General features: G+C 36.1%; 1 protein-coding gene across 8 annotated transcripts in view; it reads left to right on the top strand.

The window, feature by feature from the left end:
• The window catches only part of DGKB (diacylglycerol kinase beta), a 748,227-nt gene that overhangs the window by 60,369 nt on the left and 660,816 nt on the right, over positions 1-27,042 (top strand). For all 8 annotated transcript variants that reach the window (XM_037836813.1, XM_037836819.1, XM_037836816.1 and 5 more), the window contains exon 2: positions 4,699-4,959. In XM_037836813.1, coding sequence (XP_037692741.1) covers positions 4,890-4,959 — 70 coding nt within the window. In that variant the 5' untranslated portion in view covers positions 4,699-4,889. The remainder of the gene's footprint in view (positions 1-4,698; positions 4,960-27,042) is intronic.

Genomic DNA, 27,042 nt, shown 5'->3' with positions numbered 1-27,042 from the left:
CCATTCACCTAGGTGTATACCTCACAACTTTATTTCTTCTTGCTGCTGCTCGGTATTCCATTGTATGTGTACACCACAGTTCACCATTCCGTTCATCAGTCAGTCTACCCTAGGCCACCTCCATCCATTGCGAATGATGAATATGGCTGCCATAAACACCAGTGTGCAATGTCCACTCATGTCTCTGCTCTCAGTTCTTCCAAGTATATGCCCAAAAATGGGGTGGTAGGACCATATGGCAACCCCATAGTTAGCTTCATGTGGAACCACCACACTGCCCTCCAGCTGGGCTGCACCATTCTACTTCCTTACCAACAGAGAATAGGTACATCTTTCTCGCCACATTTTCTCCAGCACTGGTATCCCTCTGTTTATTTTTTAAACATTTTTATTCACATGCCATACAATCCACTTTAAGTAAACAGTCAGTGATTCCCAGTGTAATGACATAATTACACCTTCACCACCAGTCTATATGAGGACATTTCCATCTCTTCCCCAAAGAAAGAGATAAAGGAGAAAAAAATGAAGAAAAATACAAAAGATGAAAGAAAAACAAAAATAAAACTCAATGAAAAACATAGAATCCTATACTCAGCCAAACTGTCATTGAATTTTGAGGGTAAAACAAAGATATTTTTGGATATTGAAGAATTCAGGAAATTTATTTCTTGCATTCCCTCTTTGAAAGTATTCCTGGAAGATAGATTGTAGCAATCCAAGTTGACTACAAATATATACATATAATATCCTTTCCTCCCAGCACACACATCCAAAATCAACAGGTAAAACTGGAAAAGAAAGCACTACGTCTCTACCCAGGAAGTGTAGATGAACAGCTAACAATATACTTGAGGCCAACAGGAGAGGAAGGTTATAGGTATTATCCAGACATTGGTAGAGTTAGGAAATGTAGGGGTAACCATCATAGGTTGTATAGGAGTAAACTTTCTATAACCACAAGGGGAGGACAAAATCTGCCAGTGTAACCATAGAAGAGGAAAAGGTAGAGGGAAAGGAATAGAAAAGCAATGGGAAAAAGATGGCAAGATAAGTTAAACAGAAACAAATTAAAACTGAAATTTTATTGTGAAGGGTATTTCATAAATTATCTTTATCATGATGCGAATCTTGGATCTTTGTATTTTTTCTTTTGAATGTGCTTGCTATGATTATTAGTAAAATTTTCTGTCTTATGTCTTCTAAAAAAAAAAAATGAGAAGGTCAGACAGTATCATCATCACCAAGAATCCTGTATCACCCCCTTATATCCCCCTCTTACAGACATTTAGCTTTGGCATGTTGCCTTTGTTACAATTAATAGAAGCTTCTTACAATGTTACCATTAACTATAGACTCTAGTTTGCATTGATTGTATTTTTCCCCTATACCAACCAATTTTCAACACTTTGCAATGTTGACATTCATTTGTTCTCCCTCATTTAAAGATATTCTTATATTTGTACATTTAATCACCATCACTGACCACTCTAGTTTTCACAGTTATACAATCTGAGTCTTTACCTTCTATCTTTCCTTCTGGTGTCATACATGCCCTTAGCCTTCCTCTTTCAATTGTACTTACACTCATCTTTGTTCAGAGTACTTGCAATATTGTGTTACCTTCACACACTATTATACTATCCATTCTATTCCTGGATCTATATAATCAATCTTGTTGAGCCTTCTGTACTCCTTCAGCATCAAATGCCTGATCTTTAATCTCTTTCTATCTCCTGATAACCTGTGTTCTCCACTCTCAAATTTTGTTCATCAATGTTAGTCCATATTAGTGAGACCACACAGTATCCGCCCTTTTGTTTCTGATTAATTTCACTCAATGTAATGTCTACAGTCTACGATTTTCTCTTTTGGATTTTATATGTCATATCTTATTTTATTTTTATTTTTTCCTCTCTTTTCTTTTTACCCCTACTGATAGTCTTCATTTCTACATTCTTCTCCAGACTTGTCTCTCCTGTCTTTTCCTACCTGCCTGTAGTGCTTCCTTTGTATTTCTTGTAGAGCAGGTATCTTGTTCACAAACTCTTTTAGTATCTGTTTGTCTGAAAATATTTTCAACTCTCCCTCATTTATGAAGGATAGTGTTACTGGATATAGGATTCTTGATTGGCAGTTTTTCTCACCTCCATGGTTTCTACTGAGAAATCGGCACATACTCTCATTGAGCTTCTTTGTATCTGATGGATCACTTTTCTCTTGCTGCCCTCAGAATTCTCTGTCTTTGACATTTGAGAATCTGATTATTAAGGGTCTTGGAGCTTGTCTACTCAGATCTATTCTGTTTGGGGTGCACTGTGCTTCTTGGATCTGCAATTTTATGTCTTTCATAAGAGATGGGAAATTTTCAGTGATTATTTCCTCCATTATTCTTTCCGCCCCTTTTCTCTTCTCCTTCTGGGACACCCATGACATGTATATTCATGTGCTTCATATTGTCATTTAGCTCCCTGAGTCCCTGCTCATATTTTTCCATTCTTTTCCCTATATGTTCTTTTTTTGTGTGTAGGATTTCAGCTGTCCTGTCCTAAAATTCATGAATCCTTTCTTCCACCTTTTCAAATCTGCTGTTGTATGTCTCCATTGTGTTTTCCTTCTCTTCTATTGTGTCTTTCATTCCCAAAAGTTCTGCCAATTGTTTTTTCAAACTTTTGAGTTCTTCCTTATTTTGCCCAATGTCTTCTTTATATCCTTTGTCTCTTTTGCCATATCTTCCCTCAACTCATTGATTTGATTTTTGAATTGATTTAGGTGATTTGTTTGATTAATAATCAGCTGTTTCAACTCCTGTATCTCAGTGTAAGTTTGTTCCTTTGGGCCATGTCTTCATTTTTCCTAGTGTGATTTGTCATTTTTGTTGTCTAGGCATCAGGTTTCCTTGATCGCCCCAATCACATTTTCCCAGACCAGACAGGCCCAGATCTTCTGAGGGTGAGACCAGGAAGATTGTCAGACTTTCCTTTGAGACCTCTAGACTCTGTGCTTTTCCTATCCTGCCCAGCAGGTTACACTTGTCAGCCTGCAGCTCCCTACTGGTGTAAAGAGATGCAGTCCATTTAATTCTCTGTGGATCATGTCCTGGTCAAGAGCCGAGGATGTCAAAAGCCAAGCCTAAGTTTTTACCCCTGGATCCTGGGGTCTGAGTTCTCTGATGGAGGGCTGCCACTTGAGCTGGGTCCTGCTCCCCCCATTTCTTAGGGAAGATAAGTCCTTTAGGGAATTGTCTCCTACACTTGAGTTTTTCCTCTGACTCTCTATCTTAACTCCACCCTTGCCTGGGTCAGTGCTGACAATTGAAAATGCCTGAAGCTTTCTCTCATGAGCTACTTTGAGAGAGAGAGAGAGAGAGAGAGAGAGGAGGGAAAAAAACAAGAAGTCCCCATTTCAGAGCCTGTCCCCAGCCCTCCAGTTCACCACTCAAGAACCACCATTGGCACCCAGTTGTGTGTGCCCCTTTTCTTGGGACACAGCCCTTTTCCAGTATTCTGAGCTCAGCTGACTCCAACAGCCTCTGTTTTTATTTATGCAATTTTTTTTTCTGTCAGCCCCACCTCCTCTCTGCCAGGATAATCCTCTGGGTTCTTTTCCTTCTTCCTCCTGGTTTATCTGTGCTCATAGCATGTATTCAGTAGTGCAGGTTTGTTAATTAAAACTGCAATTGGAGCTTGGTTGAACTGCATTCCCTTGCTCCTTGCATGGACTGCTTCTTTCTCCCACAGTGAAGTTTTGCAATTCAGTCTGCTGTGTAGGTGGGGGAAGGGCACCAACTCCATAGTTTGGGGAGCTTTACTTACAGTTCTATCCTGTGATCTCAGCTGTTCCACCCATTTCTGATTGGTGTACAGTGTTGTCTGATCATGGATGTCCCCCAGACTATTTACTAGTTGTTCCTGTCTATTTACTAGTTGCTCTAGAGTACTAACTAAATTCCATCTCTCCCTATGCTGCCATCTTGCCCTGCCTCCTCAGTAGAATTATTTTTAACCATAATTCACAACAGTGCAAACTACTACCATTATGCAAATCTGTTTACCCAAATATTTGTTAAACATTTGGAGTTGCTCTAATTTGTTAAATTTTATTGGAATTTTTTAAAATTGTAAATTAAAATTATTCTTTTCATTTGATTGCTAGAAAAATATCAATTTATAACCCCCCCCTCCCAAATTGATTTGAATGATTGCAAATATCTGTGCTGTCACTGAGGAAAATTGTGATATATTGCTCTAATTCTAATAAACTAGCAGATTATATGTGCAGGCAGTTATCAAGCCCACTTAGTCTCATTTAGCAAGTTGGTTTTAGATTTTTTATAATTTTTAGATATTGAAGTGTTGATTGGGTCAAATTGACAAAAATGACACCATTGTCTGTTCTTGGAAGGTGGAGTTTATAAAATTGAATGAAAAGTCTGTTTATATGACATTAGACTTTATAAAATTATCTTCACATTTTGTGGTCTTAATCATATCTATTTCTCTGATTTGGTATTAGGAAATGTATGCAAATATAGCTATTAAAACAGTGAATAAGCAATTAAAGATTGAATATTACAAAAAGTAGAATAATTTTGAAATACATTATTTAGGAATTTAAATCCTTAGCATTTTATAATTTGTTGATTCTTTCTTATGTAACAATGCTAATCCTTTGATCTTTATGTTTTTCTTTCTGCAGTGCTTTAATACATTATTGAAACTACAGACTCACAACCACAGTGGTTTCAGGTTGACAGATTGCATATTTTGAAAGCTTGAGGTATACTATCATGAAACATGCCATGTGGAATCTTTGAAGCATAGAGTTCTACAAAACACCTGAGTAAAGAATCCCTCATCTGGAATGTAAGAGAGTTCTTCACCACCACCATGACCAACCAGGAAAAGTGGGCTCATCTTAGCCCCTCAGAATTTTCACAACTTCAGAAATATGCTGAGTGTAAGTATTCATATTGATTATATGATTTTTATTTGGCATTTGTGCTTAATAATTCATCATTTATTTCCAAGATAAGATCACAGACTGTGTTCTTCATGGGAATAGATGCAGGAGTGTCTTCTGTGTTCACAAGTCAAGTCAAGCTGAGACTACCTTTCTGCAATGACAGAAAGAAAAAGTTAAACTTAAATTTAACATTAAATTTAAGAAACAAAGGAGCTAGCAGTTAAAGGCAAAACTAAACTTGGAAGTACCCCAGCTATAATGGAAATAAATCAAAGGAAAAAAATGGAGTGGGATAATGGAGACCTGTGATACTGTAAAAGAGAAGGAGAGGGACAAGCATGAGCATGAGCAGAACGGCATTAATGATGACATAAATGGAGTGGAGGAGGCAGCATTATATTTGTGTCAAGAAGGTATGACTCAGCAGGAAGAAGTTAAAAAAGTAAGGTGGGTTTTTCTTTTCTTTTGATTTTTTTTTGGAGGGTGGTGGTGTTAGGAAACAAAATACTAAAAACATAAATGAAAGCCTGGAGTAGGGAGTCATAGAAACATTGTGGAAATAGAATTAGATAGCATAAAAGGAAGATTAGGTGTTGGAACCTTACGCCAACTTGTTTAGTGAGTGTGTGTGTTTATACCAAAGATAGATTATGGTAATTCACTTTATAGTAAGCTATTTTTAAATATTAAGTTTCTATAGATATGCACAATAAGATTTGGCTTACAAGAAATTTGCTTTTACCTATGATTTTCAGCACTATTTCTGCTTTGCAAAATGAACTTCAGTCATAAAGTGTGAATAGCAGCTGGGTTGAGGTACTGAAAAGGGAAGCAGCTAATAAACAAGAGGCACCAAATGATTTGGAAGATAATGAGTAGATAAAAATAATACATAGATAATGCAGTCAGAATGGTGACAGTGTAGGAAATAGCATGGTGACTGAGAGAATAAAATGCAAGAAGTGGAAAATGGAAAAAGAATGAATAGCACCTAAGAATGAAAGAGACACAACTTGAAGAAGCTAGTGATGCTTATGCACAGAGGAGATGTGGCATACAGGAGATGAGTATCGGAAAAGAGTTGATTAATGTTATGAAGGAAGAGGAAGAGAAAAGGGTTAAAACCAGAAGGGGAATTTGGAATAAGTAAGAAACAGGTAAGATAGTAACAGTGATTAATAACACTTGCATTTATAGAGTTCATATTGTGAGTTAGGAACATTAATAAACATTTGATGCATATGATCTGAAAGAGACAGTTTCCTCGTTTTCTAGAGTCTTCCCAACCAGAGGGATGAGGCACTCTGGATAAGGATGTGAGGGGGCTGCTTGGCTTGTAAGGAAGTTTCAAATCCATATGAACATGTGCATTTTCTTAGTCAATGATAATAAAAGTACAACTACTATTGTAGGGGCTCAAAATTTTTTTGCATCAAAATGTGTTCCTTGTACTTAAAAATGAGGGCAACTCAAAGCTCAATTAATCCATTTACCATATATAGAAAATTTAGCCTAGATGGAAGAATTCTTGTTTCTTGTCTGCATTCTTATGCTCAGTCATTTCTAAACTGACTAAAACATGTTCTAACTATGATTTCCAATTCCCATATTATCTTCACTGTGTGGTCATAAGTAAATATTTCTGAGCATCTTTAGACTGGCAATCCTGCTTGGTGCTGCAGGAGATGCAAATATGAATAGATATGGACCTTCCCTTCAAGGAATTTACAGAGGAATGGAGGCTAGGTACTAGCGTCCAAATGACTTTATATCTAGGCAGAATTTTCTAACAACCATGAACAAAGTTAGGGGTTCTGTCAGGTTTTAGAATTCAGTTGGAGATGGGAAAAGAAGAGGAAGTCTTCATGAAAGAAGTTGGTTTTGAAATTAATCTTGAAAAATAGTTTAAGGTAAATGGGGAAGAAAATAATATGGATGAAAAGGAAAATTCAGTGTATATTTGAGAAAGGGAGACCAGCCACATTTAGCCACACCACAGATTAAGGGTATAAGTGGATTTAAAGCTGTAAAAATGAAGTGGAATCAAAATATGGGATACTGAACTTGGATATTTGATTAGGCAGTGTGGGGTCATTGTAGGGTTTTAAGTAGTTGAGTGATGTGGACAATGCTATGCTTCAATAGTTTAATTTGGCAACTGTGAAAGTAATATATGGTAATGGAAAGAGACTAGAGACAGGACAGTTAGCAGGCAATTGGAATAGACTACATAATGTGATGATGAAAGATGACTGGAAAAGTGGAGACTCATATTTTAGCATGAGAGCTCACAGAAGCGAGCTTGGTAAATAATAAAATATGAGAAGTGATGAGAGAGAGAGAGAGGGAGAGAGAGAAGGAAAAAGAGAGAGGAAGAGAGGAGGGGGTCGATGGGGGGAGAGAGAGAGAATATCTCAAATTTAGTTTCAGAGATACGATTCGGAGCAGGATGGTGACGATAATAAAATGTGGAGAAGTCAAGAAAAGTAGCTATACAAGTAGAGAAAACATTGAGTGTGGTTTAAGTTATGTTGAACTTGCCTTGATTATTAAAATATAATTTTCAATGTTTGGGTACTTTACACGAAAAGTGCCTGTGGATGCATTGCAATAAAATAGATAAATTATTGCCATGATAGCTAAAATATCAATGACAGTGGCTTATGTATTCAAATTACATTTGTATTTGTAAGCAGAAAGTTATTTCTACTAAAATAAAATATATGTGCATGTGTGTCTGTGTGTGTGCGTGCGTGCATGTGTGTATATATATTGCAGGCTATTATTTTTATTTTATTGACTAAGGAATATGGGAATATACTTAATTACATCATAAGAATGCTTGCTCTAGTAATCAATTATCAATTTATGGGAATGCCTAAAACAAGTGGTAATAAAAACTATCATAAATGTCAAAATTGTAACATGTTGAGACAGATTAATTGAAAGTTCAATTAATTGGTAGTACAAAGTGTCACAGAGAATGTAACATTTTTAAATGGACTTTATGAGAAGATAAACTAACAGATTAGCTGTGAATGAAATAACAGTGTCTATTCCATGATCATTATTCTTGCTACTCTTTTTTTAAATGGCTAAGACCACCTGAAAAAATGTTAAATTTTTCCTCCAAGAAGTTTCCTGTATAATGAGGAGGCAAGGTATATTGTGATTAGAATGTATCTTTGTGTAATAAATTGCTATTGTCAAAATTTAACTGGAAACACACTTGTCATCCTCAATGTTATAAAAGTAGTTCATTTCCCCTGCTATTCAATACATGTGATCAAGTCTAGCAAGTTTATATATATATGTTCATATATGTCATGTTGCAATTCCTCCATACTGTATTACAGAAGTGGTATACTGGATTCTCTTTCTTTAGTTTAACTATTTTGTATCATTCAATAAGATGTTTATATGCATTAAGTGAGTATTGCATTAAAAAAACACATATTGTGGATTTAAGTTTAAATTTGCAATGTGCTAAGATTATATATGGTATATAGGAAATAACATTTTTTATGCTTTCTTTGGGGCTGGAGTGGGACTGTGGAATGCTTGGGCAAAATGAATAAGCATGGAATCCTGACCCCAGAAAAAAATAAATCATTCAATATTGAATACCTAGAGAAAAGTGCCTGAAGACGAACTAACAGATAAAGTGTGAATGGTGCTAGTCTGCCAAAAGTGCATAAAGGATCATCTCCTCTGATGATCGTATGGGCTTATCTTATTTTGGATTCCTTCCACAATGGCCACAGTATACTCTGCCACAATGAGTGTTCTCTTGCCTTCCAGGCTTTTTTTCATGATTAATTGGGGTAGATAGAGTGATATTAGTATAACATTCTTGAGTAGGCAGCTAGCACATCAGACAGCTTGTATTCATATCTTGATGGAGGCATTATTTAGACATCTGACTCTGGGCAAGTTAACATCACTGTGCCTCATTTCTCACACCTATAAAATTGGGAAAATAATAAATATGCTGAGTGTTGTAAGTATTAAGTATTGGATTGAATGAGTTAACACATATATGAGTTAATGTATATGACATAATTAGAAGAGTGATAAAACTGTTTGCAGTTATTTAATAAAGAGAGACTGTGTTATATTGACTGTTTGAATATGTTGATGATCAAATAGAAAAGTGCCACGTTTCTGAGCATGAAGAGTCAGTGACTTTGTTTTTTCATGCTGTAAGACTAGATTCTTCCCACCAGGTAGAAGCTTCTGATGCTATTGACAGCCTCACTTCTGCGTTGTCCCCACGAATGCTGAAGGCAGCTAATGTGGAGCCTACTGAGGCTGTCTACAGCATGCTGGGACCTTGCTCCTGTTTAGGGTTTTAGGCTGAGTCACCCCATGGGGAACAGTTCCATTGACATGTGGGAGGGAAGTATAATTTTCTTCCCCACTCTTTATATAAAGTCATCCAAACAGTTGTTACAAGAGAGAGAGCTCTCACTCCCGCCGTGTAGAGAATTGAGGTTATCACATTATTAGTCTGCCAGTACTTCCTGCTGTGGTTCCAAAGCACAGCAAAGGGTTAAGAAATGCCAAGTCTTTTCATGGATAGTAATATTTTTCTATGTAAAATGTACATGATATTTCCAAGTGATTCATTATCTACCCACATATTGTCACTTAGGATTAGCTTTCTATTTGCTATATATAAAGTTTGTTATAAAGCATGTAAATTATTTTTGAAAAATACTGTGTTATTATGGTGGGAACTCTTCCAAACTTTCATTTATTTCTTAGTGTTTATAACAATAACATTGTAGAGAGTTGCAAAATTATGGTGAGCCTGTCATTTTCAGTAAGGACTAATGTGCCTAATGTTTTGACCTAGTGTACAATTTCTTCCACTGGAGAAAGGCATGCAGCATGGCTTAGTGGAAAAACATAGACTTGTAGATGTCTTGTAGACAAAGAGATATTTGACAGTGCTGAATCCCAGTTCCATCTTCTCTTTCTTACTGTTGTGTCCTTGGAAATGTAACTTATTGTTCTGGTTTGCTAATGCTGCCATAATGCAAAATACCAGAAATGGATTGACTTTTATAGAGGGGGTTTATTTGGGCTACAGATTTACAGTTCTATGGCCATAAAAGTGTCCAAAGGAAGGCCACAATAAGAGGATACCTTCACTGAAGAATGGCCAATGGTGTCTGGAACACCTGTGTCAGCTGGGAAGGCTTGTGGCTAGCAGCTGCTGGTCCTTTGCTTCTGAGTTGTATTTCAAAATGGCTTTCCCCAAAATGTCTCTGGGCTTATCTCTCTTGGCTTCTTCAGCTCCTGTGCACTTTGGTGTCAGGGTCCTCTCTTAGCTTCTCTGGAGCAAACTCTGGGCTAGCATCTCAAAGCTTTAGTGTGTATCTGGGCCTGTGTCAGCTCTTTTAAAGGACTCCTGTAAACTAATCAAGACCTACCCTGAATGGGAGGGGTCAAATCTCCATGGAAACATTCAATCAAGAGGTCACACCCTAATCAGAAAGATTAATCAATCTGCCCCCACAAGATTGGATTAAAACATGACTTTTCAGGGGACATAATATAACCAAACTGGCACAACTATGCTACCTGGCCTCACATGAAAAATAGAATACAACCTATTCTAATTCCTCACCTGAAAAAATAGCTTTCTCACCTGAAAAAAATAGAATACCACCTCAAAGTGTTGTTGTAGGATTTGATGGGACAATAATTATCACATAATAAATACTAGTTTTTCATTGCCCTATTCTAAACTGTTTACAAGTGTTAACTATTTAATCCTCACAATAAGCCTCAAGATAGGCACATTATCCCCAATTCTGGCAGAGTACCTGGTACATAGCTATAGCTCAATAAGTGAGAACAAAGGTCAAAACAGTAATATTTCATTTATATATTTTTTGAAGACCAATATTTTAAGAAATAGGTTCTTAATCACTGTGGTAGTTTGAAGCTGTAGGTGCCCTATAAAAACATGTTCTTAAATCTAATCCATTCCTGTGGATGTAGTCTTATTGTAACTAGGATGTTTTGATGAGACTACTTCAGTTAAGGTGTGACCCACCTCATTCAGGACGGGTCTTAGTTCTATTACTGGATTCCTTTATAAATGGAATGGTTACAGAAGGAGAGAAGGAAAGCCATGGAAGCAAGAAGCTGAAATCAAAGTAACCTGGAAAAGAGAGACCAGCAATGCCAGAATGTGTTTTGCTATATGGCAGAGGAGCTAATGATCACCGGCAGCCAGTCTGTGGAAAGTAAGCGTCACCTTGATAATGCCTTGACTTGGAAATCTTATAGGCCTCACAATTATACACTAATAATTCCCCATTGTTCGAGCCAACCATGCCATGTCATTTGCTTTAAGCAGCCTAGGAAACTGAAACAATTATGTTTCCAAAATAGGGAAAGTTATAATCCAGGACCGAGACCCTCAAATTTTCATCAGTCACAGCCATCTCCCAAAGGGTTGGGCATACATGACAAGGCAAAGAAGCACTGCTGCTAACTGTGGCTTTGGCCCCAAAATATCTTTCTGGACTCTTACACTGGTGGTTTGGACTAGACCATGTGTGAACCTCAGTGACTCTCTGACTAAAGTAGAGGTAGGTTTCATTCTACCCACACTGATTCCTCCTTTCTCTGGAAACTTCCTCACTTACCCTTTTCTAAAAACTTTGGGGTGGGGAGGGAGTTGAGGAGAAAATCATGGAACAATTTTAGTAAAAATATGTCCAAGTCCTTTTTTTATTTTCAGTATCTGTATTTGTCTCCTTAGAAACTCTATCCTGTAGCATGATGATCTAATTGTCTTAGAGACATGATTTGTGCTCCATCTGTACAAGATCATATGAGAAGAATGGGAAGAAAGACTTTACCTGCCCCCCACCCCAATGTGTATATTCTGTTCTTTGTTAAGCAAATTTAGATCACACCCTAGCCTTCTTTCCTATTTGCCATGCTGTGATTTAGCTTTTACTTCTTGGCTCTGTTTAATTGGCTCTATTTTGGGTGTGGTTCGAGTTAGTTAAATTGGATTTTAAATTTGGGTCTGGGTTGAGGTAAAGTGTGAGACAATGGGAAACTGAAACGATAATGCATGAGAAGAGGTAGTTTGTTATTCACAGGTCCCAGAGAGAGTGGGGTATCATGAGGAGACATGGGAAGCACAATTGGCTTGGGGTGGGGGAGGCTAAACCAGCAGGTGAGAAGGACTCCTGGGCTTGTGCCTTTATTGTGGTCCAGAGATGACAGTTAATAGATTTCACCAGGTGTCAAGGATTGGTTCATTTAAAGCAAACACCCGCTAAAAGGGATAGGTACTGGGGTTCTGAGGGCAGTGGGGATGATTAGTTTAGCATTTGGGGCCAGCTTTGGGTTCTGGGTGAAGTGTGTAGTTGCTGCATGTGATGGCTGCAGATGTGGGTTTGAGCTCTGGGAAAGTCTATACCCCAGGGCTGGAAAGTTGTCCATTAACTAGGTCATCTCTGAGGCAAGTGGCTTAGCCCATGTGAGATGGATGCCAGGGTAGCACACAAGAGTTTTGATAGTTATGACAGAGAGGCAAAGATATTATTGATAAATGTTTTCTTTGTACATGACAAAGGATAAATTGTGCAGGGCAATTTAACTGACAGCATGTAATTTATTGTCAGATAAAACTGGGTTTTGAGTGCTAGCGTGGCGATGTGTGCCTCTATTTCCTCACTACCTACCTCGTTGGATTGGGTTGATGATTACATGTGAAAATGCAGGACTTAATATGTATTTTTATGATGAAGATCATGGTGGTGGTGGCTGAGGTAAGTTTTTTTAATTTATTTTATTTAAGCCAACTGACTTAACGCTACTTACTTGAAATGTCTTGACTTAACTGAAATGCCTTGTCTTTGTCCCTGATGTGTGGTCTGACATTTGAATCTGGAATTCTATTTTAGATAATGTGTATCTCCTATTTCTGACCCTGTTTATTCCTTTTTGCATTGATTAATAAGCACTTCCTGGCTCTGACCCAGATTGTTTTTCTGGAATGTATGTGGCTGCATAATCTCTTTGCCTTATATCTGTCATCCTGCCTCAGACCAAATTTACTTCTGCTGGCTTCCCTGGCTCCAAATGCTTTAAGTTTTTCAATACCTACATCTTGCAAGAATAAAAGAAAGTAGTATGTATGAATGCCTAAATTTCCATAATTTTAATGTCCTGAAAGCACATAATTTTCAATGATTTTTAACCATCTGTTTTTTTTTCCTTATTTTTGAGACTTGATGTAAGAAGAGTTTTATTTAGATTTATAGTCAAATGAACTTTAATTTTGAGGTCATGATTTCTGTGGAGTATTGGTCAGTGTAGACTACATTATGTTAGGATTTTTTTAAAAAAAAAATCATAAAACTTCGATGGCTTAACAAAAGAGATGTTTATTTCTTGCTCATACCACATTTCCAATGTGAGTCAGTGGGAAGTTCAGTTTCTTGTTGTCCTTTATCAAGTTCCCAGTCAGATGGAGCAGTCACTATGGCAGAAAAGACCTTGTGAATTGGGTGCTGGCTCTTAAACTTCCCTCTGGTAATGGCATGCTTACATTTCTTTGGTCTAAGCAATTCACATGACCACACCTGGCTTCAAGGGAATAGAGAAATGCATGCATTATTCCACTCAGCCTCAGGGGAGAATGGAAATATTTATGAAAAAACTAATGTGACCAGTATCACATGAGTAAAACTTGGGCCCCTATCCTTTATTCTGGTGCATTAAGCAAATCATCACAACCTCTTTAAGCTTCAGTTTCTTTACCTATAAGATGAGGCAATAATACCTACCTGTAAATAATAATTCGATTCAGTTGTTAATGATAATATTATGTCAAATTGCAGCAAATGTTATCACTTAAGCTAATATGTCTTGAATTATATACTTCATTCTTAAGTCAGTTATAGCTTAAAAGTTGTTATTCAGTAGACCTCTCTTCAGTTGCTACATTCCACACGGTTGTAGAAAATGCCACAATATAAATAAGTATGCAGGCTAGAGGAGCTTAATTTTACTCATTGATTATTTAGTCAGCCAACAGTATTGAGTACGTTTTACTCATAGGCATTGTGCTTGGCTCTGAGTGATACAAAAATGAATATGTGGTTCTTTCCATCAGAGAGCTTACAGCGTATTAGGAGAGACAAAAATGGTGGCAACTGATGACAAAACACTGACATATATTCTTAGAATGTTATATGTGCGAGACTCTTGGAGAGCTTTTCACTCTGCTTTATGGAATGAAGAGAGGACTAGGACTTTAATTTTAATTAAATGTATTGAATAGAAATAAAAGAATTAGAGACACTCCAGTCAGTAGTCAGAGCATGTACAAAGGCATGAAAGAATGTGACCCATTACAGAATTGGAGGTGTGTAGGTATGTATACATGCTTGTGCATGAGCATGTATATGTGGGCCTGTGCCAACGTGTTACACTGGAGATAAGGCTGAACAATTCAGCAACATTCATATTAGGTGGGGCCATGAATAACATTAGTAAAAGATTGTCTATCAACACATAGCCATGGAGAGACATTGAAGATAATAATTGGAAGGATAATGACATGGTGAGATTTGAATTTTAGAAAGTAGTAAATATAGAATATCTTTTATGAAAGAGAGACTCAAAACCAATTAGGAGGGTATTTTAGTAGTACATTCTATTGAATATGAGGAATCACAGTAAAGTTCATGTTAAGAGTATCTGGAGGTAGAATGAAAGGAATGCAATAACCTAAGCCCAAGGAAGTAGGTTGGAGTGTTTTGTGATTGGGGAACTAAGTCAATTTGGTACACCCAAACTAGGAAAGGAATATGAGAAGAGGTTTAGAGAGAAAACTAAGTCATTTGATTTGGGGTGTATTGAGCCTTAGGGTCTCACGGACTATCATATTGAGATACAAATTAAGAACTAAGGCATCCATGTCTGGAGCTCAAAAAACAGATCAGAGCTGTAGATATAGAATGGGTGTGCTTTTACATTGTGGATAATAATGAAATCATGGATGTAGATGAGATGGCCCTGTGGAAGCAGATTGAGTGAAGCAGGCTGAGGATAGAGATGGAATGTTAAAGACCATTATGTTTAAGAGGCATTTGGGAGAAGAGATATTCCTATAAACAATGGAGAAATAGTAACCAGAGAGGAAGGAGGAACAGGAAGTCAAGAAATAGTATTCCAGAATCTATCAAGTGTTGCCAGCAGGTAAGATAATGCTTAAGATAACCAGAATTCTTCCAGTCTCTTCATTATCTAGAATGACACTGGTGATTTGTGTGTGTGTGTGTGTGTGTGTGTGTGTGTGTGTGTGTGTGTGTGTTTAGAATAGTAAGTGCAGTGGGATGAATGAAAAAGAACAGAATCAGGAAGAATAAATGTAGGCCTCCTCTTAATAGACTCTTAACCATGGAAAAAAAGAGGAAATATCATAGCTAAAGGGTAAAAACAGGGATTTGGTTCTTCCATATAGGAGAGAAAAGCATGTTTATAGATGTAAATCATAGGTGGAAGATACAGTATAAAGGCAATAATTTGTGTAGAAAGATTCAGACCCTGTGGTCAAATCTCGATTTTAGTTTTGGTTTTATTTTCTTTTCTTTACTCCATCTCTACTGTTTAATTACCTAACATATTAATAGCCGTTTTCAAGTTACATAACCTTTCTAAACTTTAATTTCCTCAACTGTGTAATTAAGAAAATAATAAAGTTTGTCTCACAAGATGGTTGTAAGAATCAAATAAAATAATGTTATGTGGAAATGCTTTATAAACTGCAAAGCCCCCTATGTAAGTTAATTCTTGCTTTTATTGTTACCATCATTAAAATGTTCTGAATTCCCTTTCTACTTTTTGTTTCCTTTCTCTGTAGTTCAATTTATCTGCTTCTCCCAAATACATATTTAAATCTCATCATTTATGGAATTTTAAGATTTGCTTTTTGCTTCAGATAGAGTTGTAATCTTATCTTTCAAGGTTGTTCACTACAAAAACATTCTTTGAAACATAGTCTGGAATAAAGAGAGTAAGTTCCTATGCTTGCAAGACCTGGAAAAAAAATGACAGAAACCCTGAGAATTGTCACACCATAAATAAAACATAATAGCAGTCTAGCAGTCAATGAAAACATGTATTTCTCCTTGTTCCATATACAGGTAGCCTCAGATGGGTACCCAGTAGTCTCTGATCCTTTATTTTTCCCTTTACTCTGCCTCTAGGTTCTCAGAGCCATCCTACTTGTGACTACATTTCAGGGTAGAAGGAGACTTGTTCACATTTCTATATTCATCCTGGTAGGATGAAACAGGATTCATCCACTTGGTGTTTCTCCAGAGCCTCCCATGAAAATAGGCTTAATTCTATTTAATTTTAAAAAGTGTATCTCTTAAAACAATTTTTCTTGCATCAGTCACTATTGTTAGCTTATTTTTCAATGATTTATTGTGGAATGAGAAGGGGACAAACAACCACAGTCTGGGAACAGTCCCCCCTTTTAGAGAATGCTTTAAGAAATTGCAAGTGAATGAATGTCCTGTTTGTGACATCTTACCCAGTGCCTTTTGAGCAGAACTATATCTCTCAAAAGCTGAATGTCATCTATACTGTTTCTCAGGTTAGCTCCTTACTAGATTAGGATAATCCACCGTCTCTTGTAACCTACTGCAAAGGAAATTGAGGTCAGTGGGAAACCAAAGTTCTCACTTGGAACATAGAGAAATTAATAAAATGCTGTTAGTTACAGTTTTGATCTAGACAGAGGCATTCCCCATATGTTTACAAAGTCCTGCCAAATATTTCCAATTTATGGTTTCCCTATGAATATTGGAGATTCATTATGGAATTTAAAATAAAATTCTGTCAAATGAAATTCTTTCTCTAGAAACTGACTCTTGAAAGCTCTGTCTTGATCAAAAGGTATTCAAAGAGGTAGGCTGTAATGAAAAGAATCCTACAGCATCCATGGGACAGAGGATCCATTCTGATCATCTGTGGGATATATTTTGTTATAACTACTGAGGTGGACTGTTATTGCCAATATCAGATTAGCTGGTTATGATGGTAAACAATAAATGCACACTATTTTTGTTATTACTTATTGGCCAGAATCCTTTCTAAATAAACCTTTCTGGAGGGGCACATTTTCCCTTTCATTCCATTCCCCACATCCACCTCACAGGTGCCAGAATAAAAAAAAAAAATATTATTAAACATTCTTGGGCTCTCTTGGGCCCAGAAACTACACCTTAATGATTCCCGGTATCTTCTCTCTTTCTGGGCATCAAAGACTTCAGGTATTGCTCTCAGCATCTCTGGGAAGTATTTCAGAAACAGTAATAAATAACTGCTTCCAAAGGGCATTGAGGAAGCAATATTATATGTAACCCCTTCAATTAATGATAATTCCTGCCATTTCCAAAGATGCTTTCTGGTGGCCACTTTGAAGGACTCTTTGTTCTTCTTCCACCATTGGTTACAGTAGCTGTTATGTTGAATTCTGTGCTAAATTTCCTTTTGTTCCCTTTTGATGTAAAAGCATTGAGAGTACAGAAGTAAAAAATAATTAAGAGTTACTTAATGCAATTCCTTAAAGAATCCATCTTGAAGAAATAGACCTTTCTAAAATGCTCACTGATAAAATTCTGTGTGTTCAGTAATGGCCTATATTGCTCCACTGTTTCTGAGTCCACATTCCACTTACAATAGCAGACACTTCCAACTAGCTTGCAGTTTCCCTTTCAACCAGTTTTTCAGGTCTTTGGCTATCTGGCAAAATCCAGTGTCATAAAGTGTATACTTTGTGTATGGTTCCTTATCCACCACAACCTGTAGGCTGAGGTATTTGGGAATGTCTTCATGATACCTTCTGGCTTCTATTTGACCATACAAGTTGGCACAAGGACATGTAAGGGAAGCCACAACAAAATACCAGTTTCTTACCTTTAGGTGGTAAACAGTAATGGCTTAATATCTGAAGGGAGATGTAACTGACTGTAGTTAGCAACCTTAGTTTGGATACTAGTGCAGGTCAATTCACCACTTCTCTCATCTCTGCATTTTCCTCTGGCAACTTCAGGAACTCCTCAGTGTTCCCAACTCAAGTGCAGATAACTTTATACATTGAAATTACAGAGAGTTGTGTCCAAAGATTTTATAGGGAGATGTGGACAGGGCTGTCTAGAGTTAGACTAAATAATAATAGTCTGCTGAGACCCTCTATCCAGAATTCTTCTTCCTCTGTCTGTGCAGACAACTCAGACTGCTTATAGTTTTGTCAGGGGTGTTGTAGGAAAGGAGCCCCAGTGGGACTATTGTATGGAGACCAGTAAAACTATTACCATGGCATGTTGTCCAACTTTACCAGCTTGTACTGCACACTGCCTCAGATTTCACTAGTAGCAAAAGGTGGGACATCCTTTCTGAATGGGATCTCACAAGATTGCCCATCACACCGCCCTTATGCCATGAAGGTGAAGCTTGGAAGTTCCCATTCCAACCATCTAAAGTGTCTACCAACATCATAGCTTTCAATCAGATATATTTTCTGGCATGATAACACCATCCTTGCCTCTTAAACTATTTCTATTTTTTTTTCCTGGTTCTCCATAACCTCTGGTTTCCTTTAATCCTGTTTGAGTTGAGAACAAAACTACAGGGATAATCAGACAGACATCATGGGGAGCTTGAGTTGACTGGCAGAGGTTGGCACTGGACTATATAATGCTCCCATCAGCTTTTGTTTGATTCTCAGTAGGTTGTCTTTTCCTAATCCCTCCTTCCTAGTATCCTTCATAAAAATTTTCTAGTGCATCATAAAAAATTGCATGTATTTTACCTTCTCATGGCTAGGTGGTCAAAAAGTTAGCATGTGTATCTTGGCATTTTTTTTTTTTAACTTACTAAAGATTTTCTTTCTAACCTACACAGCACAGAACTTAGTGAAACAGAGGTACAGCTATTACTTCCAGGTTTCTCCAGGTTATCCATTACCAACAAATTTAAAGCTGACATTCTAATATCTTCACATTTCACTTCTATTTGAGAGTCCCTGTTTCTGTTTCATATCTATGCCTCATTCAATAGCAAGTTCAAATTCTCCTTCTCTGGAACTTGCTTAATAGTTTTACACATATTTTTAGCATTCAGTGCCTAGAGTTGTTTAGAAGAAGCTGTGCTCCTCATCTATTATTATCTCCAGAGGGTCTCTCTTTATGGGTGGTCCAGGTATGATGTGGCTTCCCAGCTACTCATCCCTCAGGGGCTTTTCTCCTCCATAATCCCCAACTCTCTTAACAAACATTCTATAATAAATAGGGTATAAATCATTCTATAGCAGGGTAAAACATTCTATAGCAGGCTCCTTTACCCAATATATCCTGCAGGAAATTTCTTTCAGGGATCATCCCGGTAAGCACACATAATATGGCTTGGCCCTGGCTTTAGGAAGAAATATTCTCCTGCAGCCTGGCACCACTAGACTCTGAGATGTCTCCATGGTGACGATGTATCTCTCATAGAAAGAGGATCATCCTAGCGCCATTACTCTTGATACTATATACATCCATATCTCTACATATTTCTGCTATCAGTTTAAATGCCACAATGGAGGCTTCTAGAATTTTCTGTGGTATGATTGAATCCAGATACGGCCACTCCACAGATCAAAAACCTGGGCAATGCCCTCTCCTAGACTTCCGATGCTATTATGCCATAAAATATCTTAAAGGTACAGTCCATGTACTACGAAGAATGTAATGACTTATGGAAAAAAATGTTCTTTTGCCATTAGGTATAATGTTACATGTAGGTTTTATATATTTGATGTTTATAAGGCTTAAAAATGACACTTTCATATTGCTTTTAGTTTTTAATCCTGGATAAATGTTGAATTTTGTCAACTGCTTTTTCTGCATCATTGACCACGTAATATGATTATTCTTTTAGTCTTGAAATTATGCTTGAAATTGACTGTTTCAAATGTTTAAACAGTCTTGTACTCCCAATATAAACCCCACTGTGTCATGATGTTTTACTACTTTTTTTGACCTGGATTCTTTGTTGGAAGGTTTAAAATTACAAATTCAATTTCTTTAATATTTGTATGATTGTTTTGGATATTCATTTCCTCTCAGTGAGAATTTCTAGTTTCAAGTAGTTTGACCATTTTATATGTAAGATATCAAATTTATTGGCATAAAAGTGTTCATATTTCCTTATTTTCAAAGAAAAAAAAAGAATGTAATACTATTAGTAGCTGATCAAAAGCATACCATACCTACAGTATGAGGAATGGGACAAAATATTTGTTCATTGGTAATCGGTTGCAAATTTATGTCCTTTCTTCTTCTCTTTCCATTCTTCTTTCTCTTTGTAGCACATTGTGGTGTTTCATCCATTCTGCCTGAGTTCCATGAAGTCAAAGCTGGAGAGACCATTATTTGTTGTCTGTGTAGTCAGGGCCAGCCATCATTCATGGCTGCATTCCTCAAAGGCAAACGAGAAAAGACTGTTGCTCTTTCCAGACATTAGGTCTACTTTAGAATATTCAAAGTAGTTCACCTTTAAGGGAAGTCAAAGGTTTATATGCAGTTATTTATTAAGTACCACTCAGATGATATTTTGGATGGCAAATATAATTCTCACACTTTTGAGGAACTTGTTATAGGTTACTTTATTCTGAGTGCCTGTGTTTTACCTATATTAACATATTTAATCCTCAGCAAATCTATGAAGCAAGTAGTTATTTATTAACGTCATTTTAAAGTTGCGAAAATAATTCAATAACTTGCCCAAGGTCACAGAGTTATTAACTTATAGAACTAGAGTTCAAACCTGGTGGATGGGTTCCAGAATCTGTGCACTTAATCACTCTGCTATACAGGCTCTTGGTGTAGTGATCATCCAAGAAATGATCATTAGCTGAAAAACAAACTAAAAGCAAGTAAGATTTCTCCTACCCCATGATGAGAATAAGAAGGAAGAAAATGAATAGAAGGTCCAGGAAACTCCGTTTTGCCACATGATCAAATTATTCATAAAAAATACAAGTGTTTGATGTGACTAAGAAGACAAACATAAAGTAAGATATTTCCTGAGAGCTGTTGGACTGAGAAACATTATTTTGAGTGTTTTCAGAACCTTCTTTAAGGCAACCTTGAGACAGATCTGATAGGCAGGGAGTTTGGAGTCACTTTGAAAGCAGCAAGAAACCCATGAAAAAATCAGAGCTTGTGGGAAGAAGCTTCCACAAAGAGATACATTTCTCCCAGGCAGAATCCATCCCCATGCTTTAGTAGGAAGAGGGCTGATGAGGTCTGCCAAGTAGTTTGAGTAAGCACTTAAAGAACTGACTCATTTTTACTGCAAATTTAACACTGCTACTGTGTGCAAGCCCTGAGCAGTGCAGGCAAAATCAAATCGGCTGCCAGAGGCAGCAGCAGTAATGAGCAATGCTGAAGGTATAATCCAGTAAATGGGAAAAGGGAAGCTTGTGATTTGAGAGTTAATGCAATTGACAAAAATGAAATGAATTAGTTGGAAAGCTCAAGATACTTCTGTATTTGTGTTCCTTCAATTCCTGCTCCTCACAGTATATTCTTTGTTGATAAAATGTAGAGGTAAGAGATCAATTTCCCTTTGTTTTGAACAGTGAGTTATTTTAAGGGAAGGAGTAATTGCCTGTATCATCAGTTTAAACTGTGAACATTTTAAAATGTATTTTGGAAAGTGGCAGTGTTGCTTTGTTAGTCAGTAGCCAGCTGAAAACTTAGGCCATCTGAAACACCTACCTGCTCTAGAGAGAAGTGCCTCAATTTGAGCCTGGGCAGTGCTATACATTTCATACCACCAAATACTCAGGAGCACATACAGAACAACAGTGCTGATAAATAAATGCTGTGTATTATCCGAGCTAATCTGTATATGTTTAATCAATTTTTTTTTTTTTTTTTTTTTTTTAGCATTTTCATTGTTTGCTTCAATTTATATCACCATTAAATCAAGTGTTTCTGCTGGGACTAATCAATATGGAACAGACCACATTAATGTATAAATGGAAAAATTCTAAAATTATATGAACTTTGTAATCAATAAAAATAGACCTTAATAGACATTTTATGTAACTTCATGTAATAGGATCTTGAAAGTCAAAGACTGGGTCAATTTAGTAATTAAAAATAGATGTGTAAATTAAAAACACATTTCTAATCTCTGATACAAGCCGCCTTGGTTGTGACAAAGCAAACCATGTACAAAAAATTCTGCAAGTTTTAGACTAATGAAGACATTTTTGAGGCTTTTAATTTATTTCTTCTTCCTTCAATTTCTCTAGTATTTCCTTCGTTACACCCTGTATTTTCTTCTGTTATAATCCCAGAGATGGGAAAAAAAGTCAGTATTTTAATGATTACGTTACATTACATACTTAATGACAAAATTATTACATGCTGTGACGTGGAAACTTACTTAACTTATAAATTGCTGTTTGTTTAGGGAGAAAAATCAATGAGGATAAAAAGGCCATGGATCTAAAAGAAAAATTAATGTGAAGCATGTTATGTTAATATAGACTGAAGAGCAAGGACAACTGAAGAAATTAAATTTTACTTTAAAAAGTCATATATATATATTGATTATAGGTAATCTGCAAAGTATGGAGACAGAAGAAATTTAATATGCTCAGTCTCATTTCCTATGTTATTTTTTAATCACAGATTCATTTGTTTTCGTTACTCTTGTTTTTTTAAATATAATTTTATTGAGATATATTCACATACCATACAATCCATCCAAAGTATACAATCAGTGGCTCACAGTATCATCACATAGTTTTGTACTCATCACCACAATCATTTTTAGAATATTTGCATTACTCCAAAGAAAGAAATAAAAAGAAAAAGAAGACCCCAAACATCCCATACCCCTGACCCCTTTCTCTTATTGATCACTTGTATTGCACTGTACCTAATTTTATGATTTATAATAGAAGTAGTTAAATAAGACTGTAATATTGTCAGGGATAGATATATAGTTCAGTGGAACAGAATGAAACATCCAGAAGTGTGTCTATACAAACACAGACAAGTGACTTTTTTTTTTTACTGTATAGTTATGCAATCATTATCAAAGATCAAGGCTACGGGATTACAGTTCAACAACTTCATGTATTTCCTTCTGGTTATTCTGAAACACTAGATGTTACAAAGAAATAACTATATAATGAGTCAGTATTCACAGTCATTTGTTAAATCCAAATTTCTCCGTTACCCCTCCCCCCTCTCACTTGATCCTTCTCTCAATCTTCAGGAATATCTGGGCAATGACCATTTTAACTTCTTTGTGCTGGAAAGGGGTGTTGACCTTGTGGGATAGAGAAATGAAACTGGTTGATGTTCTTGGAGAGACTGGTATCTCTGGGTTTCAGGGCTTATCTGGCATAGGAATAATGTAGAGGCCTTAAGTTTCTGAAAAAATAAACTTACTAAGAAAAACTTATTTATAAGACTTAGAGCCCAGTGCACTTCCTAGGGTTTTCAGGAATACTGTTGGTTTGGACTTGGCATACTGAGGTAGTTTGCAATATCTGGCTAAAGCTTGCATAAGAGTAACCTCCAGAATGACTTAATTCAATTTGAAATCTCTTAGCCACTGAAATTTTATTTTGTTCCATTTCTCTTCTCCATTTTGCTCAAGAAGGCATTTTCTTATTACTCTTACGTTGATGAGAGCTGTTTTGGGGAGGGTCAGTTGCATTTTAAACATTGCTTTCTGTTCTCAGTTAAGAAAGCACCTTTTCTTTAGTGGGTGTAGAGATAAATTTTTAAATCTGAAATGATAAAGAGTGAATAGTCAACTTTTAGTTCTTTGAGTTGAAATCAAGTAAAATGATAAGATGTTCTATGCCCTTGTGATTTTTACAAGTTATAAAACTGAAGGTTTTTTTTTTTTCCTGAGATTGATTTCTGAAACTGAAAATATCTTTTAGTAAAACACCAAATTAATTTTTAAAGCTGAGAAAGCATTTTTAAGATCTGGTGATTTACAGATAAAAAGTAGTCATTGGGAAGACAAGGAATAGGATTTAGGAGAATCACTAAAAAATGATATAGCCTTTTCTATATATTTCAATATTCTATCACATTTTAGTACAGGCAATTTTGTCTCTTACCTAGTTTTAGTTTTACTTAAATCTTATTGCTTCCTTAATTATAGCTTAAAACTATTTTATCATTTAGCTTTCTTTTAATGTGCAAAGCCCTCTTGGATTCTTTAAAATTGTACAAAATGAGATAATTAGAAATTTATTTCTCAAATTATAAAATATATTGTTATAATAAAAATACATAAGTTGGCTTAAATCATTAGTGGATTTACTGAAAATTGATTATATTGTGCATTTTTGCTTAAGATATTAAGTAGAGCAATGTTATAATTGAAGATCTAATCTCTAAATGTTAGCTTGTTCCTGAGTTAATTTCCATTTTAAAACTAAACCTTCATTTTCTATGCAATTATTTGTGGCAATGGCCAACAAATATATATTTCTAACCCAATCTTAATTTTGTCTATAAATATGCAGCTGTTTTGTTTACATCTTTAATTGTGTGTCATAGATGCATTTCACATTTATCAGGTCCAAAATAAAATAAAATAAAACTCTGTTCCTCCCTTGGGCTTCTGCATTTTGAATTTGTGCTATCATCATCCTATAACCATGGCAAAAAAGTTAAAACTTATTCTCTTATTTCTGCAGGGTCAGTAGTTGTGTCCCCTTTCCCATTTCTGATTGTGTGAATTTGCATCCACTCTATTTTTCTTTTTGATAGCCTAGCTAAGAGTTCATCAATTTTATTGATTTTTTCAAAGAACCAACTTCTGGTTTTGTTGATTCTCTGTATTGTTTTCCTGTTCTCAACTTCATTTATTTCTGCTCTAATCTTTGTTATTTCTTTCCTTCTGCTTGCTTTGGGGTTAGTTTGCTGTTCTTTCTCTAGTTCTTCCAGGTGAACAGTTAATTTCTCAATTTTTGCTCTTTATTCTCTTTTAATATAGGCACTTAGGGCAATAAATTTCCCTCTCAGCACCACCTTTGCTGCATCCCATAAGTTTTGATATGTTATTCTGTATTGATTTTTAGTTGCCTCTAGGTATTTACTAATTTCTCTTACAATTCTTCCTTTACCCACTGGCTGTCTAAGAGTGTGCTATTTAGCCTCCATATATTTGTGAATTTTCTGACCTTCTGTCTGTTATTGATTTCCAACTTCATTCTGTTTTGATCTGAGAAGGTGCTTTGTATAGTATCAGTTTTTTGTTTTTCTTAAGTTTGTTGAGACTTGCTTTGTGACTCAACATCTGGGCTATCCATGAGCACTTGAGAAAAATGTGTATCCTGCTGTTGTGGGGTGTAGGGTTCTATAAATATCTTTCAAGCCTAGATCATTTATTGTACAATTCAACATCTCTGTTTCCTTATTGATCCTCTGTCTAGGTGTTATATCCATTGATGAGAGCTTCGTATTGAAATCTCCAACTATTATTGTAGAGGTATCTACTTCTCCCTTCAGTGTTGTCAGTATTTGCCTCATGAATTTTGGGGCACTCTGGCTTGTTACATAAGTATTTATGATTGTTGTGTTTTCTTGATGAATTGCCCCTTTTATTAATATATAGTGTCCTTCTTTGTCTGTGTTCATTGTTTTACATTTGAAGTCTAATTTGTCTGATATTAGAATAGCTGCTCCCACTTTTCTCTGGTTGTTTTTTGTGTAAAATATCTTTTTCCAATCTTTCACTTTCAGCCTATTTTTGTCCTTGTGTCTAAAGTGAGTTTCTTGTAGACAGCATATAGATGGGTCTTGCTTTTTAATCCATTCTATCAGTCTATGTCTTTTGTTTGGGGGGTTTAATCCATTAATGTTTACTGTTATTACTTTAAGGGCAATACTTTCTTCTACCATTTTGTCTTTTGGGTTTTATATGTCATATCTTATTTTTTTTCTCTCTCTCCTTTTACCCTTCCTGATAGTCTTATTTCTGCACTCTTCTCCAAACCTCTCTCTCCTGTCTTTTCCTATCAGCCTGCAGCACTGCCTTTAGTATTTCTTGAAGTGTAGGTCTCTTGTTCACAAACTCTCTCAGTGTCTGTCTGTATGAAAATATTTTAATCTCTCCCTCATTTTTGAAGGACAATTTTGCCGGATATAGAAATCTTGGTTGGCAGTTTTTCTCTTTCAGTATCTTAAATATATCATACCACTGCCTTCTTGCCTCCATGGTTTCTGTGGAGAAATCTGTACGTAGTCTTATTGAGCTTCCCTTGTATGTGAAGGATCACTTTTCTCTTGCTGCTTTCAAAATTCTCTCTGTGTCTTTTACACTGAAAAGTCTGATCAGTAAATTTCTTGGAGTTGGTCTATTGAGGTCTATTCTGGCTGGGGTAGCTGCACTTCTTGAATGTGTAATTTTATGTCTTTAATAAGAGTTGGGAAATTTTCAGTGATTATTTCTTCTATTATGTTTTCTGCCCCTTTTCCCTTCTCTTCTTCTGGGACATCCATAACACATATATTCATGCACTTCATGTTGTCATTCAGTTCCCTAAGAACTTGCTCGTATTTTTCCATTCTTTTCCGTATCTGTTTCTTTTTGTAGGATTTCAGATGTTCTATATTCTAGTTCACATATCCTTTATTCTGCCTCTTCAAATCCAGTGTTGTAAGTGTCCATTGTGTTTTTCATCTCTTCTATTGTGCCTTTCATTCCCATAAGTTCTGCTATTTGTTTTTTCATACCTTCAAATTCCTCCTTATGTTTGCCCAATGTCTTCTTTATATCCTTCATCTCTTTTGCTATATTTTCCCGCAACTCATTGATTTGATTTTTGAATTGATTTAGGATAATTTGTATTATTATTAATTAGTTGTTTCAATTCCTGTATCTCAGTTGAAGTGACAGTTTGCTCCTTTGGCTGGTCCATATTTTCGTGTTTCCTAGTATGGCTCATTATTTTTAGCTGTCTAGGCATCTCATTTTCTTGTTTCATTT

Source organism: Choloepus didactylus, chromosome 5 (genome assembly GCF_015220235.1).
Source record: "Choloepus didactylus isolate mChoDid1 chromosome 5, mChoDid1.pri, whole genome shotgun sequence".
Lineage (NCBI taxonomy): Eukaryota > Metazoa > Chordata > Mammalia > Pilosa > Megalonychidae > Choloepus > Choloepus didactylus.
Note: the sequence above shows the minus strand (reverse complement) of the source record. Positions and strands in the feature narration are given on the sequence as shown.